Here is a 16568-nt window from a genome sequence, read left to right as displayed (position 1 = left end):
ATATAGATTAACAAACTAGTTTAGCTTGAAAACACTTTAGAACTTAACATCTAACAATTCATTCATGCTGATTTATGATCAGCAGGTATGACATCCTCTTAAAATGAAGGAAGGTGAGAAAAATAAAAAAAATAGAGAGTGAAAATGAATTCTGTTTGTAGATCTTAAGTTTTTGACATAAGGATTATTGATACATGGCTAATTTTATATTTCATATTTGAAAGTGAAATATTGCTACTAAGGAATATTTTTCAAAGAACTCTTGTACATACACATATGCAAACAGAATGCATGTACTGGGATTCCCTGGAAAAATGCTTGGGAAACACTAATCTAAACACATAAATCCCAGCAGAGGCCTTAGTCAAATCTGCAATTTAAAATGTTGATGGGGAAAAGGAGGGAAAAGGTAGGGAAAAGGAAGGTAGCCAGGGGTCTTCCCCCTGCCTCTCCCTGCTTCAGTAGGGAAATTGACCAAGCTTTTCTTTCTAGCTATAATTATGCTAGGGATTTAAATTAAATCAAGCCAGACTCTAGGGATAGCTAGATAGATTTATTTAGGTTAGGAAAATAAAGGTTTGATAAGGCTAGAGAAAATTAGATTGCCAGCCGGGGGTGGGTGGGTGATAAAAGGGTCTCAGGGCAAAAGGCTCTTCTTCAGAAAAGGCACTTTTGCAGAAAAGGTGCCAAAACCTGTGCTTCTCTCTTATTTTATACTTTCTCAGACACTTCTCACAAAGGAAGTGGAATGTGTCTGAGGAAGTTGGGGTAGAGTCCTGGGAGATGTAGTCTCCCAGGGTTCAGAGGCATTTTAAAACACACAAATTCATATTTGGGATCTTGTGTTGAGGTCCTTGAGATGCAAAGGAACAATGCATTTGATAATAAAGTAAAAACTTTGGGATGATTCTAAAAGAGGAACTTTAATAAGGAAAATATGCAAAGTCTTACACTTGGGTTCAAAAATCGAATTCATAAGAATAAGAGGAGGAGAAGCTTGCCTAGATTGTAATTTGTCTTTTAAACATTTGTTCATTTTAATGAATTTCAAGCTGAATATGAGTCAGTGATGTAAAGTTGGCAGCCAAAAACCAAGTGCTATCTTAGGAGAGGCTCATAAAGTGTAGTGTCTGAAGCTAGAGAGGTGATTTCCCCACTGTACTGTGATGTCCCTTGTTTAACCATATCTGGAGTATTATGTTCACTTATCAATATTAGGAAGGATATTGATAAGCTGGAGAGAGTTCAGGGAAGGCCAACCAAGATGGTGAAGTGCTTTGAGGTCAAGTGCTTGAAAGAATAGGAGAGGCTTAGCCTAGAAAAGACTTGGCCAGAGGACATGATAGCTGTCATTAAATACTTGAGCTTTTAGCTGAAATTTGGGATAGATTTAACACTACAACCTATAGGGCCATAGATTAAGAGTTCAAGGTGTGGCATATGATTATGATGGAATACTACTATAATGGAATAAGCAGATTCATTTTAGAAAAATATGGGAAGACCTATATGAAGCAGTAAAGAGCAAAGAGTAGAAACAAGAAAACATATACAGCAACAGAAATATTGTTTGAAGAATGACTTGTGAATGTATATCTCTGGAGAAAGAAATGATATATAGAAATAAGTAAGAGAGAGTTTTATATATATATATATATATATGTATATCTTTTTGTCAAATGAAGCCTTCTTTAGTACAAGGAGGGAGGGAGATACCTGGGAATTTTAATATAACAAACTAATTAAAATAATAATAGTAAAGAGTTTAAAGGAGATTAAGAGACCAACTAGTCCAAAATCCTCTTTTTATAACTGAGGAAACTGATTCCTAGGGAGCCTGAATAGCTTGCCCAGAGGTTAAAGCATTGGAGGCTAGCCTTGAACTCAGTTCTTCTGAATCCAGAGCCACCATTCTTTCTATTGTACTATGATCTCATGATCCTCTCCTTTTGCTTGTCTTCCATAGTAATTTGTCTTTTTCATATAGAGCTGACCATACAGGTATTAGAATATATGTATTTGTATTCCCCTCTATGCCCTATAGTACAATTTTTGAGATCCAAATCATGCACAAGTCATCCTTCCATACTCTGTAGCGCCTACTACCTTATTATACACAATAACCTGAGATAACTATTTTTTAAAAAAATGAATGAAGGGGGCAGCTGGATGGCTCAGTGGAGAGAGAGGCGGACCTGGAGATGGGAGGTCCTGGGTTCAAATGTGGCCTCAGATACTTCCTAGCTGTTCGACCCTAGACAAGTCATCTAACCCCCATTGCTTAGACCTTCCTGCTCTTTTGCATTAGAACCAATACTTAGTATTGATTATCAGATGGAAGGTGAGGGTTTGAAAAAAGTAAAATGGATGAAAGCTACTGTAGGCTTCTGTGAGAAGTAGCACCCTTTTAAAAAACTCATCATCTATTTATATTTATGTGGAACTAAAAGGATCGAGATAAGGGACACCAATTAATAATACTTTTTTAAAAAGGTGACATAATTCCTTGTCATTTGCATTACCTCTTGCTTAATTTACTTTCATCTCTGAATTTTCTCTTGAACTGAAGGGGAGCTGCATATCTCTGACTTCCTCAGTGCCAGAATTCTGAGGCTGAGATGCTATGATCAAATTTTGCACAAGAAATACAGAGCAGGTACTGCATTGCTGGAACTAGTCAGGACTCCAGAGACTACTTCATGCTTCTCATTCCTCTCCTCATTTTCCACTGTCTTCAGAAAATTTGTTAGTCCAATGACTTCCTTAGGGGCGAGTTGCTAATCCATGTGTGTCATTGCTCAATGCAATGAAAGGAGACTAATTGAGAAATACCTGGAAAAGAGGAGGGTGGAGTGTGTGTGTGTGTGTGTGTGTGTGTGTGTGTGTGTGTGTGTGTGTGTGTGTGTGATAGAGACAGACAGACAGAGACAGAGAGACAGAGAAGAGGTATTTTGCCAGAATGCTATTTTTGGCTGCAGGCTTGGAAATGAAAAAAGAGAATTATTGTCTTAATTTTTCCAACTTTCTAGGACAGAGAAAAAATGCTTCTACCTGGTTCCCTGTAGGCAATGAGCAAGAAGTTGTGAATGGTGCAGCCTGACTTGTTATATTTGTACTAAAACAAGGCCTTTGCCATTTTTTTCAGGCTTGGCTCGAAAGGAGAGCTACTTCTAGAAGGCAGGAGCTGAGGGACAGACTGGCAAAAAACAAACCAAAACACCCAGTAAAGGGAAGAGTAGCCTACCTATCCAAAGGAAGTATGTAAACAGGGTGGCTGGAAAGCCCTCATAGCCCCGTGCCACCAGTAGATTAGCAATCCAGACACTGATTTTAGAAAGTTGATTGATTTGAGGTTCATATAAATTTTATTGTTCAGGCAGCCCAACCAGCAGATTGATTTATCTCTAGCCTTGACATTATTCATTTTATACACGTTGTCTTTTCGTCTTCACAATCATCTTTCTTTCAAGAAAACCATCAAATTAATGAATAGAAATGGAATAGGGTTAAAGAAAATAGGTTTCATAGTTGAAAAACAAGCCATAAATCAAAGTGCCACTATTTTCAGAGACTTTTTTCTTGAGTATTTTCTCTGTCAGCTACTCTCTGAACCTAGCCTTAATCAGCTAATGAAGTTTCTCAAGGGTTTAGCATCTGCCATATTATTGACTGTGCTAATGGTAAGGAGAGTATGAGAGTATTATGGTTAACGTAGAGGTTTTAACTCAATGTATGTGATAATCCCTATCTATAAGGTCACATTTTCTAAAGAAGAAATACTGAATTATCGTGATGGAAGAAAACAGAACTTAGACATATCCAGAATGACTCACAACTCAGTTGCCAGCTAACTATGAGTAATGACACTCCACTAAAATGATTTTATTTTTAAAAAACTAAAATTATGTGGAGTGGAAGCATCTCTCAATTTTAAGGAGCTGAGACAATTCAGTTCAAGACCAAATTAAGTTTCTTGAGAGTGGGAGGAAAGGAAGGTAAACAAATTTTCTCAGTGTAATTTTCTATAGGAACTTAAACTATTTAATTGCCGATTTCCTTTCATTTAAAAATTCTTCTGCTTCAAAACACTTAGGCATGAGGTCAAGTAGAAAACTGACTAGAAAACAAATTCAAACTAACCCATCTAGTAACATAACCTAAAATTCAATGGGGGAAAAAAGCAACAAAGTAGATAAATGAAACAGTGCTGTAACCTCTGTTATTTGTTGTCAAGAAATTGATAGTATTTATCTGGTTTGTGGGTATGGCCACTTGATTAATAATTTATTGGTCAATCTTTTGGTAAAAAAAAAAAAACAGCAGATATTGTCTATTGTCAGGCCCATACTTAGAACCTTTCCTACCTGGTAAAAATGGTGAGAACTTGCCCTTAGTTGACATAGTTTTCCGGAAATCAGGGGTACCCTTATGCCACAATGAGCCCCGAGAATAGGACTAGTATTATTATTTATGAATAATAAATATCATGATGCTCTTTTTTCCTCTTTGTTACAAAGGATGATGATCTGAGAAGGGAAGCAGGATATACTGAGAAATATACATGTCTCACTTATCCTTATAGGATTGTTTGTTATTATAACACTGTAATTTGGTGGTATACATAAAAGCATTCTGAAGAGTATATCAGGAGCTACAAAAGTATAATAATATTGGGGGGTTTTAAACTCTTACCTTCCATCTTAAAATCAATACTAAGTATTGGTTTCAAGGCAGAAGATTGGTTAAGGGCTAGGCAATTGGGGTTAAGTGACTTGCCCAGGGTCACACAGCTAGGAAGTGTCTGAGATTGTATTTGTAACCAAGAGGAAAAAAGAGAGGGGAAAACTGTTCAGTCAAACTAATGGGCCCACCAACCAAGGCTGACATTATTTTCAGTACACAAGGGAGAAAGCTGCCCTCTTACAGCTCTTCTCAGGGCTAAGACTGGCCACAGAAGTTCCAAAGAAAAACATCTTATCTTGATTTTCTAGGTGAAAAAACTGAAATTTAGAGACCTTGTTTTTTTTCTCCCCAAATAAGCATAGAGGTCCTGAGGAGTAGAAACCAGCACACCAGTGTCTCAGTAGAGTATGCTTCCCTTTTAGACCTTGCACGGACTCCTTATTTGTCTTGATGTGAAGAACTGTCTAGTGTGCTTTCTACTACATCAGATAAATCCATGCCATGGATCAAATTACAGTTTTAAATTCCTTTTATTTTTTGCATATATATATGTGTCAATTATAGGACAGTTATCTGCTTTTTAAAAAATTGGTTTCATTTTTCTTAATCGAATTTTCTTTCTTTTCTTAAGGCGTGTGATATTTCACTTTAAGAGAAGTAGTCTGAGTTACTTTGGAGGTGTTTGTTCCAAGACCAGAGGAGTCGGAGTGAATGAGGTAAGAGTTGTTCAGTTGTTTTTTTTTAAAGTATGACTTCATTCGTAGATCTATTCCATGTCAATTTTAGCCTCCAAAGCCCCCAACCTTCACTGCCTTTTGCCACTTTGCACACTTGTTACTACATATTAAAGGGTTATCTAGGAGAGTGGCAACATCAAGATTGGAGAACCATGATGTATATTAACATTAGCATTCCTAGTTGGCCCATATTTTCACAAAACAAGCATTTATTTATTTTTTTTTAATTTTCATTTTGGGCTTGACAGAGTCAAGTCTAAGATTGGTGTGTATTCTTTTGGATTTCAAAAAGATGACTATTATATTATTATTCCAAATGTTATTTTGCTAATATGTAATGCAATCCTCCTCATGTCCCTTTTCTGAAAATAGTAGTAATCTGCTATTGATCCATTGTATTTTAACTTAGTTTATCCTATGGATATGGCTCATCTTTCTGCCTTTGAATATAACATCTATTTATCCTTTGTTTCCATTCCTCCTTCTTTGCCCCCCTCTCTCTCTCTCTCTCTCTTTCTCTCTCTCTCTCTCCTCTCCTCTCTCTCTCTCTCTCAATCAAATACCCCTACTTTTTTCATAGCTATCTCAGGGCTTTAATTCCTAGAGGTTAAAAATTACTGAAAATAATCAATAATAATCAGGGGTGTGCTGATAAATATTTTATAATTGCCTCTCAAAAATTGTACTCATCACACATTTTTAAGTTTACCTTGCATTTTGAAATGTTTTCTTCATCACTTTCTTAAGTTTACACAGTCAACAAAACAGTAAATCAAATCTTAACTTGTAATGTTTGCCTGTGGTTAGGGTATAAATGTTCACATCGAAAATGTAATGATCAACTCTCTTGAGCTGGTTCAACCTAGTTCCAGCACACCTCTGAAAACCAAAAGCCAAAATCTTATCCTTTAACAATACCAAAAGCATGGTGGGTTAATGTAGAATTAATTAAAGCTCTCCCGTTGATTGGGAACTTATCTCAGCATGCTTACCAGCTAATAATTAATTTAGATATAGTTTGGGGGTGATATGGATTCAGTATGTGGATAAAACAGTCTAAAACTATGTGTACTTGAAAATTACATGTAGGAAGATGACGTGGAAAAAGATGACCACCAAATTAGAGAAGTGTTCTGCTTTTCGGGCCATGAAACAAGGGGGGAAAATTTAAGTGCAAATGAAGTTCATCGATAATATAAGGTGTGACCTACAGCATAGGACATTGAGGTGATGATGTGATAACTATGAAGTAATAATAACTAGCTTTGTGCACTTTCTCAAATGTTTCCCACACACTTTCAACTCTGAAAACAGTATGGTCTTCCAATGGCAGTGGCACAAGGATTATCCCAGAGTCTGGCACAAAACCTTGGAATCCAGTGGGAACCTTCTAGCAGAAAGCCAAGTACGTGCATTGACAATCTTTCTCACTTTTGTACCCTATGTGTTTTTCTGGATAATGGATGCCCCAAAATATGTGGCAGGAAATTATTCTTTTAATTCCTATTATGCATACATATATATATATATATATGTATATACATATAACAAATATTACAGTGCAGGCTTTTGTAAAATGGATAATTTCCAGTTTCAGCTCTCAACACATTTGTTTTCTATAATTTTCCCTTTCTAAATATAACATATAAATCTATGTCTATACCCAGGAATGATGTTTCCTTTTAGCTACATGTTCTCAATGTACCGTATCATCTCTTTCATGCCCTGTAGCTTCAACCTTAACATTTTCTTCAATTTTACACTTACAATAGCACCAAATAAAAATGGTCATAAACATACTGTTTTCTATGAACAGTGAAAATAAAACACATTTCCAGTGATAATTCAATGAGCCCTCAAGTGTTTGAAGGGCTGCTACAAAGAAGATTTGCACTTTCGGTGGTTCGTCTCAAGAGGTAGGACTTGGAGTGATGGGTGGAAGCTGAAAAGAGATAGGTTGTTTGCTTAGTGTAAGAAAAAAAGTCATTAAAATTTGTAAATGTAATGGGCTGACTTGTGAGACTGAATGTCTTTAGGCAAATAGACATTAGTGACATTGTAGAAGACACTCTTGTTAAGAAGGAGTTGGACTCCATGGCCTCTGAGGTCTTTCCATCAATGAGATTCTGTGATTCCATTTCCCATCAGTAAGCAAGAGGGTACCATTCAGCACACTGAGTTCATTAAGTCTTATGGATTCTTTTCATTTACTTATGTTTTGCTTAATATTTATTTTCCCCAAGATGTGTACAAACGTCCATGTCACGGAAATATTAATTTTAGTAATTATTTTCACCCATGGTTTGCATGAATGCCTCCAAAGTAATTCAGACTACCTTTCTTGTAGTGAAATGTCTGATGCCTTGAGAAAATATTAATTATTGAAGCTGACATTTATATAGTGCTTTGAGATTTACAGAATACGTTATCTCATGATTGATTCTGACAGCAGTTCTGTGAGATTGGTAGGCACCAAGGGCAGGGTCTTTCTCATTTTACATAGGGGAAGCTTAAGATTCTAAGTGTTTACGTGACTTGCCCACAGCCACACTGCTACATACACTGAGGGAATATTGCAGATTCACTTTATTCTTACAGTTACCTTTAAAGAAGAACATGAAGTGGCAGGTGTACCACCAAATTCTTGGCTGTGGTCAGATCCTGTAGCTGAGCAGCAGGTGCTGCTTATGATAATTCAGGGAATAACTGAGTTGCTAATGGTTGGATTAGCTGCAAGGTCAGAGTCAATGACAGCAGCTTAGGTTTGATTTAAAGAAAGTTCAATATATGACCCTCCTTCCAGAGTTTTTTTTTGTTTGTTTGTTCTTTCATGCATTATTTGCTTAGATAGAGATTTCTCTGCTGTTGAATTTGAATGTGAACTTCAATTTTCCTTTAATATTGGCATTTGGAAACACTTCAATTGAATTGTCTTGCAGTCTGTTTTCCAGGGCATGCCCATCTCTGGTGAAAGGGAAATTGTTTTTATCTATTATCTTTAATCTTTCAGTCATCCATATGTGTTCTATTGAATAGAAGGGAGGAAAAAAAATGAAAGGAAAGGTGTAAAATGGGGGAGAGGGAGAAAAGATCAACTTCCTTTTGTGACTTGCCAGTAAATGTGGGAATCCATGATCTACAAGTCAGATTCAGAATTATGTCAGACTTTTGTGCAATAGGGCACTTCCAAGCCTCATATTCATAACTTCTTCACGGTTCGGTAACGCTAGGTAACATCTGGTTACTTAAATCTCTCAGCTCAACTTTTCAGGGTAATTCTTGTCTGCCTGGAATGAAGCCAACAAAAAAGAACACTGCTCATTTAGTTGGGTGCTTCATACCAATTCCTTCCACGAGTACTCACAATGCCACTGAGTCTTATAATGACACTGTGAAGCCGGGTGTAGGGAAAGTACTGCAATTCTCATTTTTAGATGAGGAAATTGAAGGTCAGAGAAGCTGGGTAACTCCCTTTTGCTTTCCTAGGAGAGAAAGATTCAACCTGGAGGCAAGGTGGATTTGTTCTGTGATATGTGACCTTCTGAACCTGTTTAGCAGGCAATTAGGGACAAAGTTCTTTTCAAAGGGCTAGAATTCATGATGTGGATGTGACTTGGCTCTTGTCTTTGTGTTTTTCTTTTGTGATTTTGTTTCACCTGACAAGAATGTGACTGCACGGAATCCTGGGGTGGATGCATCATGGAGGAAACAGGGTAAATAAAGACTCATGCTTCAAGTTTTCCTTACTAAATGAATTCTCTCTGCACTTTCTGGTTAAAATGCTCCACATAAAGTAAGTTATTGATTGTCACTTTAGCCTAAATTGAACTTTTAATATAAATAAGGTCATCATCCAGCCAGTTAGAATTGATAACAGCTCATTTGTGTTTTATTTTAATTGTTCATTTGAAGTCAGAGATGTAGGTGTTCTTTTCTTTGTATTGATGCATAAAACTGGACTATTAATTGTCTGGAAGTTTATTTATGTTACAAATATTTTAGTACATTGACAATAGATGAGTAGTACTTCTGAGGAGCCAGTGACAATCAATGCTACTCCTGTTTTAAAAGATGCTTAATAAATACATATAGAGTAATAAAAATTATACTCCTGCTGATTTTTCAATTAGTAAGGATTAGTGTTTTTTTTTTAAATAAGAAAGATTTCTTTTTTTTCTGAATAGAGGTAATCTGCTACTTAGGAATATTCAGCTTTCAGAATAACCTATATTTATTGCCATGTTCTTTTCATATCCTAAATCCCTGATTCCCTTCTGGATTCCAGAGATCCATTGCCATATAGTGCTAGACCAACCGAAGTCATTGTGGGTGCCTAGTGTGGGACTGGTACAGAAGGAGCTGGTGCCTTCAAACCTCTGTACTTATGTGGACTAGCAATCCCACAAGACCCATATTCCCAGGTCATACCCCATTTTCCTTGGACCCCCCAATGGAAATAGTTATCATAGGAACCTGTGCCTCCTAGAGGCAACCATATCCCTCAGCATGCCTTCTTCATCAGTCCTAACCTTACACTAGGAGCTCCAACTCCTGTGGCTTTCAGAGGATGCCCTCAGAGGAGCCCGGCCAGGAGAGGGTATGAAGAAGGGATAAATCTTCATTGTGAGGAGGTATGTGTTTGTTTTGGAAGGGAAAAGAGAAGATCTTTTGTCCCTAGGGGCAACAGGCAAGGTAGCCCACAATTGTAAATTAGAATGCATTTCCCTGTAGACCTAATATTAGGTGCTAGCCTATTCTATTAGAATTATAAATCTATCCCCCATAGGCATTTCTTAAGCACCTACTGTGTGCCAGGCACAATGTTCAGTTTTATTATTCATGTCTCACATCCTTTCCCTTACAATCTGTTCTCTATACAGCTATTAAATTAATTTACTTAAAGTTTGTCTGACAATAACATTAGGTCATTTCCTACTAAGTCCATTGCTGTCTCCATATTGCTTTTAGCATTTTAATATATATAAATATACATGTACTATATGTGTATGTACATGTATACCTATAACATGTCTATATATGTGTATATTACATATGTCTACATGATAAATATGTGTATATATGCATCATACACACATACTATGTAACTGGAATGGGTTTATATCAGGAATACAGTGTTTGTTCAATATTAGGAAAACTAGCCACTTATTCGTAGACTATATTTATAACAGGAACAATGATAATCATATTATGATATCACTAGATACAGAGAAGACTTTTGATAGATTAGCTGTTATTGTTTAGTTGTTTGCTTGTGTTTGATTCTATGTGACTTCATAGACTTTTGTCCACATGATTTTCTTGGCAAAGATACTAGAATGATTTGCCATTTCCTTCCCCTCTGTGTCCCCATTTTAAATAAGAGGAACTCAAGCAAATAGGAGTTAAGTGACTTGCCAAGGGTCACACAACTAAGAAGTGTCTGAGCCTAGATTTGAACTCAGATCTTCCTAGCTCTAAACCTGGTGCTCCAGCTACTGTACCACCCAGCTGATAGATAAAATTTATTCATTTCTATTTAAATAAAAATACTAGAAAACATAGGAATAAATGTATATTTATTTAACATGGTCAATAGTATCTAAGTAAAATCCAAGACCCAATGTTATAGATACTGGGGATAAACTAGAGACATTTCTAATAAGGTCAGGGGTAAATCATCCTTACCACTCTTTTATACTGTGCTAGAAATACTATTTATTTCTTATTTAAAGCCTTAACCCAACCTGGCTCTAACCTACCTTTTCAGTAGTCTTACTTACCTTCATCAACTCTGTGGTCCAATCAGACTGACCAACCTTCTTCTAATTCCCAATTCCTAATTATCAGTTCCAAGATAGAAGAGTGGTAAGGTCTAGGCAATGGGGGTTAAATGACTTCCCAGGGTTTCATGGTTAGGAAGCCTCTGAGGCTAGATTTGAACCCATTACCTCCTGTCTCTAGCCTGGTGCTCTTATCCACCTACTTGCCTCCCTGCATTAATTTTGTACTCATTGTCCTCACATCTACAATGGACTTCCTCTTTACCTCTGTTGCTTAGAATTTCTAATGCCCTCCAAAATTCATCTCAAGGATGCAATTTTTCCTTGATTTCCTCCCACCAGCTGCTATTACCTCAGCCTTTCTTCCTATCACATTGTGCCTATTTGTATATACATACATATATGTCCGGAGGTGTGCTGGAGCCAGTTCTTACTGGTTAATGAGAGCCAATTGTTAACATTTCCACATGAGCATTTTATACCTTGGACATTTACAAGTGATGCTTTTACAGCAGGGCTTGATTTATTGTTTCGTTGAATTTTTTTTGTTGATTTTCTAGACTTAAGAAAGTAATGGGAAAATGTTAATAATGCAGATTAAATTTAAAGGTGTGTTCTCTAGGGGTGTGTGTGTGTGTGTGTGTGTGTGTGTGTGTGTGTGTGTGTGTGTGTGTTCCTAGAGGGCCAGTTGTTAATCATTTACCAGAACACCCATGCATAAATCTACTTAGGCACATATGTAAGACATATTTCTGTACGTATATGTATACATACACATAGGTATATATAGGTATACATATATATTTACATATCATCTCCTTGATAGAATGTAAATTTCCTGACAAGGAAAATGTTTCATTTTTGTCTTTTTATCCCCAGTACCTAGCATAGTTCCTGGCTCATAATAAGTGCTTAAAATTGCTTGTTAAATGATTGATTTTATTATATGTTAGCCTGGGAACTTAATCGCTCTCTTGTGACATTGTTTCTATGAAAAAATAGATATTATTTCAAAATGACTTTTTTCAAACCTTTATCTTCATCTTAAAATCAATAGTAAATATTGATTCCAAGGCAAAAGAGTGGTAAAGCCATTTGGGGTTAAGTGATTTGCCCTGGGTCACATAGTTAGGAAGTATCTGAAGCCAGATTTGAACCTAGGACCTCCTATCTTCAGATGTGGCTCTCTATCCACCAAGTCACCCATTTGCTCCTAAATAACTAACTTCTAAAGAAAACTTTAGTTGGATATTGTGTTTTTTAGAAAACAAACAAAAATTCAATAAACCTATTGAAATAATGATTTTCCTTAATAAAGAAAATAATATGATTTTTATTATAATTAGATGGCATTACTTTAGTAAAACCATTAGAGCCTATCATGATCTCATTTTATATATGCCTACCAAACAATTCTATAATCATTACAAATATGCCAAAGGAATAACAGCAAATGGTCGTTAATGCTCATGATCCAACATCACCTTGTCTATATTTATAATTTACCTTTCCATATCTTGGTATGACTAAACCACAAATAATTTTATGAACGAATAATAGGAAAAGAACAAGGATTCTGCTTGTTAATATTAAGTGAAGGCTAAAACAGGGTAATATATGCCTACTGGAAGTTTTTTGCCACTTTCATCAAGGATATCCAACTCAGGATCCAAATAAATGAAGGTGCTAAAATCTCTCAGTTACTCTTGTTTACAGATGATATGCTGATAATATCAAGCCCCATAACATTGTAAAGCCTTCTAAATAAGATCTGTGATTACTAAAATAATTTAGTCTAGGTACTCACAAAAGAAAAGTAAATGGGTAAAGAACACCTGCTGACCAGATTGCAATAGGCATGTAGAAGGACGATCTTTGGAGCTGGTTCATAGGTACATATATTTTAGAGAGAATCTGTGGTAAGATGGTGAACTGAGCCCAGAGTTGAAGAGGAGAAGCAGAAAAGCCAAATTACTTTTAGGAAATGGTACACAACTTTTAATGACCCCCAATTTTTCCTTTGAAACAGTGGCTTATACTTTTGACATCCATGTTTGGTGAGGCTTGGTGGCTGAACCATGGAATACTATGTACATCTCTGAAGGATGGAAGTCTCAGGTCACATAAAGGGCAGTAGAGAGGTACAGGATGAGTGTGAGTAGGCTATGGCATGAAGAACTGCACAAAAGAGACAAAATGTTATAAGAGAGAGTTGTATGACCTGAAAAGGAGGTGGATGCTGATTGTTCAGTAAGGGTTAGGAGCAGCCTGTGTACTCCCCTCCCAAATGCCTTCCCCACATGATGGGTGGACCTCCATGTAGATGATTTATGGGAAAACATAATCAAGAATTCCACAGGATAAGGAGAAGTGAACAGATTGAAATCTGCACCCATGGAGGGAATGGTCTTATTGATAAGATCACAGTTGCAGCAAAGTATAAAAACTAGTGATGGAGAAGGTCTGAAGTATCTGACATCTCTCATAATTTAGGTCAAAGTGTCTTAATTTATTAGACTCTGAAGCTGGAAGAAAAGACATAATTGTACAATTTTGGGTACTTCAATTTCATTCTCCTTATTGGACTAGAAATATATTTTGATGGTTTCTTTTTATATCCTAAGGCTGAAGAGAGAAAGCAAACAATTTCTTGTTCCTCTCCTCCTTCTCATCCTCTATCAGCTTCCTTTTAAACTAAGACTTGAATGTTATCTCTGAGTCCTCTCCTATATTCAATATTATTTTGAATTCCAATATTCCACTAAGTATATTGGCTTTCATTATCCAAAATAAAATATCCACATTTTGTATGGCTATTTAGAAGATGTTTCGTGGTTGTTAAGCTTTTTACATAATGGGTCAAACCCTAGATTCATTGTTGAATGGATCATAGATGTGATCTGTAGCCAAGATGGCCCCCTTTCACAATGGACTTTTTCTTTGGAAGGGGATTCCTGATTCAATAGGATCTTCTCATTTTTCCCTGGCTCATTATGCCCTGACTCCAGGATAGAACTTTAAGGACAGTCTCCTAAACAAAGCTCAGATATGACTCATGTCTAGGTCCTGTCTTTGAATTGTTTTAATTACTACATTTTGTAAGTCCTACCCTGCCTTACTTGCCTTAAAATAATTTCTGGTGTTTTTGTGTGGATAATTTACCTAATTACATAAAAGGACATTTTCATTGTCATGCAGTATGAAGGTTATACTTTTTTTGTTCCCTCATTGTTTTTGATGAATTATTTACCTAACTGATTCTTTATTTTTTCAGTGTGTCACATTCCCGGAAGTTCTCAAAATGCAGCATTTTGGAATATAAAGATTTTTTACAGAGAGGAGGAGGATTTTGTCTCTTTAACAGGCCAACAAAGGTCAGTCATTTCAGCTAGGACTCCTATTATGGCTTCCTCTTATTTCCATCAAACAACAACAAACAAATTGAAAGGCAATCCCCCAAGTCACAATTAATTGTTCTTTTGTATAACTTTTCCATTTAGAAGACCAGGGGAGTGACATAGTGATAACAATATATTAGATATTAATATATGGTTTTTCACTTTGATTCCAAGTACAAAAAGTTTTAGATTTAGAGGGTTTAGGACTAGCTTGCCTTCCTAGGCATTGGTTAAATAGACCAGAGGAAAAAGCAGTTATATGGAGATCATTTTTCTTAACTTTGCATGCATATTATATGATTTCTTTCCCTAAGATATGCTATTCATTTACTTGGCAACTCATTGATATTGATGTCATACATGATAATATTTGGAAAATTCAACTTCTTCTTGGCAAAGGATCCAGAAACATTCATTAAATCAAGAGTAGGCAGCCACAAGTGTCACAAAACACAATGAGGATCATTGAGACACTTTTTATTGTAATATCTTTTAAAAGTGCATCTTTTAATAGAAAATTCTATTCTTCATAGCTCATATTTTTGTGAGGTCATTTATGATCCTAAAGAATTTTTCTTAAAACCCTTCTATCTTAGCATTGATACTAAGTATTGATTCCAAGGCAGGAGAGCAATAAAGGCTAGGCAATTGAGATTAAGTGACTTGGTCAGGGTCCCATAGCTAGCAAGTGTCTGAGACCACATTTGAACTTAGAACTTCCCATTTCCAGGTTTGGATCTCTAATTACTGAGCCACCTTGCTGCCCCATAAAGAGTAGCTTCTTATACATTTTTGTGTGTGATGGTTATCTTTGGCATTCTGGGGAAACCTATAGACCTCTTCACAAAATAATATTTTAAACCACATCTATATGTGAAGATGCTAAATTTAAATTAGAGATTAGTAAAAATAAACAAATAATGTTTCCCAAGTACCAACCCTCTGAAATGTATTTGTTGACCCGTTGCAATAGCTTTGCAAAAGCTATGGATCCCAAATTAAGAACCTTTGCACTAAAAGATCAGAGCTTTAGAAAGAGAGTAACACATAGATGGAGAATTTTTCAAAAGTCTCTTGGAATGCATAGATTCTCTGTCAAGGCCCTGAGGTGACCTTGTATACTTCAAATTTTCTTTTAAAATTTCCACATGTAGGAAAGTCAAAGATAGACTATGGTTTTCAAAATAATTGATATTTTCTACAAATTGAGCAATGAAATAGTTTCATCACTTGCAAAAATAAATGAGTACTGTAGAGATGTGACAGAATAATTTATTGCCACATCAGTAATTAGAGAATGTTACTGCACTCAGGATGCTAGGTTGATCTTTGACATCAGTATTAAGTCACCATGAAATTGTGGGGAAATTTTCAAGCGACCTTGAATCATTACATAGTTGCCTGCCTTCTGAGATGGTGACCTTAGTGAAACCTGTGTAAAATGGGAGTCTTGTAGTTACATGGGTTAGAATGGGGGTGAAATAAGTGATAATAAATAACAGATGAAGTAGCAATGTTTTCTCATTCCAATGTATGTAATGGTTACTGTAATGTAAATGGATAATTTCTAACTTTACAGTTCACTGAAAAATGGAAAGCAATATCATTTAAGAAGAATTCTAAAAGCCATTGAAACTTTTTAATTTCCTAAACTTTTAGTTGTTTGGAAAAGTTATAGTTTTTAAATTTTATTTCATTTCTAGAATTATCTGGGATTAAAATAAAAAATAATCCTGATTATCTAGAGCCTCATTTGAAAGAATGATTGGCATGCTGGTTTTAAAAGCGATAGATATAAAATAATTCCTGTTTTAAAAATTCACTATCTAATTTGTTTAATCTGCATAACAGAATTTAGTGTATTTATTAATATCTTAATACATATTTAGATACATCAAAGAAATATTCCCCTTTCTTTTTACCTTATGCACATAGTAGACACACATGCATATGACCAACTATATGATCCA

General features: G+C 35.8%; 1 protein-coding gene across 3 annotated transcripts in view; it reads left to right on the top strand.

Annotated features, from left to right (window-relative positions):
* The window catches only part of ADAM23 (ADAM metallopeptidase domain 23), a 242799-nt gene that overhangs the window by 169982 nt on the left and 56249 nt on the right, over nucleotides 1-16568 (top strand). For all 3 annotated transcript variants that reach the window (XM_016425122.2, XM_001370517.4, XM_007501857.3), the window contains exons 12-15: nucleotides 5315-5399; nucleotides 6735-6825; nucleotides 9085-9133; nucleotides 14475-14574. In XM_016425122.2, coding sequence (XP_016280608.1) covers nucleotides 5315-5399; nucleotides 6735-6825; nucleotides 9085-9133; nucleotides 14475-14574 — 325 coding nt within the window. The remainder of the gene's footprint in view (nucleotides 1-5314; nucleotides 5400-6734; nucleotides 6826-9084; nucleotides 9134-14474; nucleotides 14575-16568) is intronic.

The sequence above is a fragment of the Monodelphis domestica genome, chromosome 8, assembly GCF_027887165.1.
Source record: "Monodelphis domestica isolate mMonDom1 chromosome 8, mMonDom1.pri, whole genome shotgun sequence".
In the NCBI taxonomy this organism is placed as follows: Eukaryota; Metazoa; Chordata; class Mammalia; order Didelphimorphia; family Didelphidae; genus Monodelphis; species Monodelphis domestica.
Note: the sequence above shows the minus strand (reverse complement) of the source record. Positions and strands in the feature narration are given on the sequence as shown.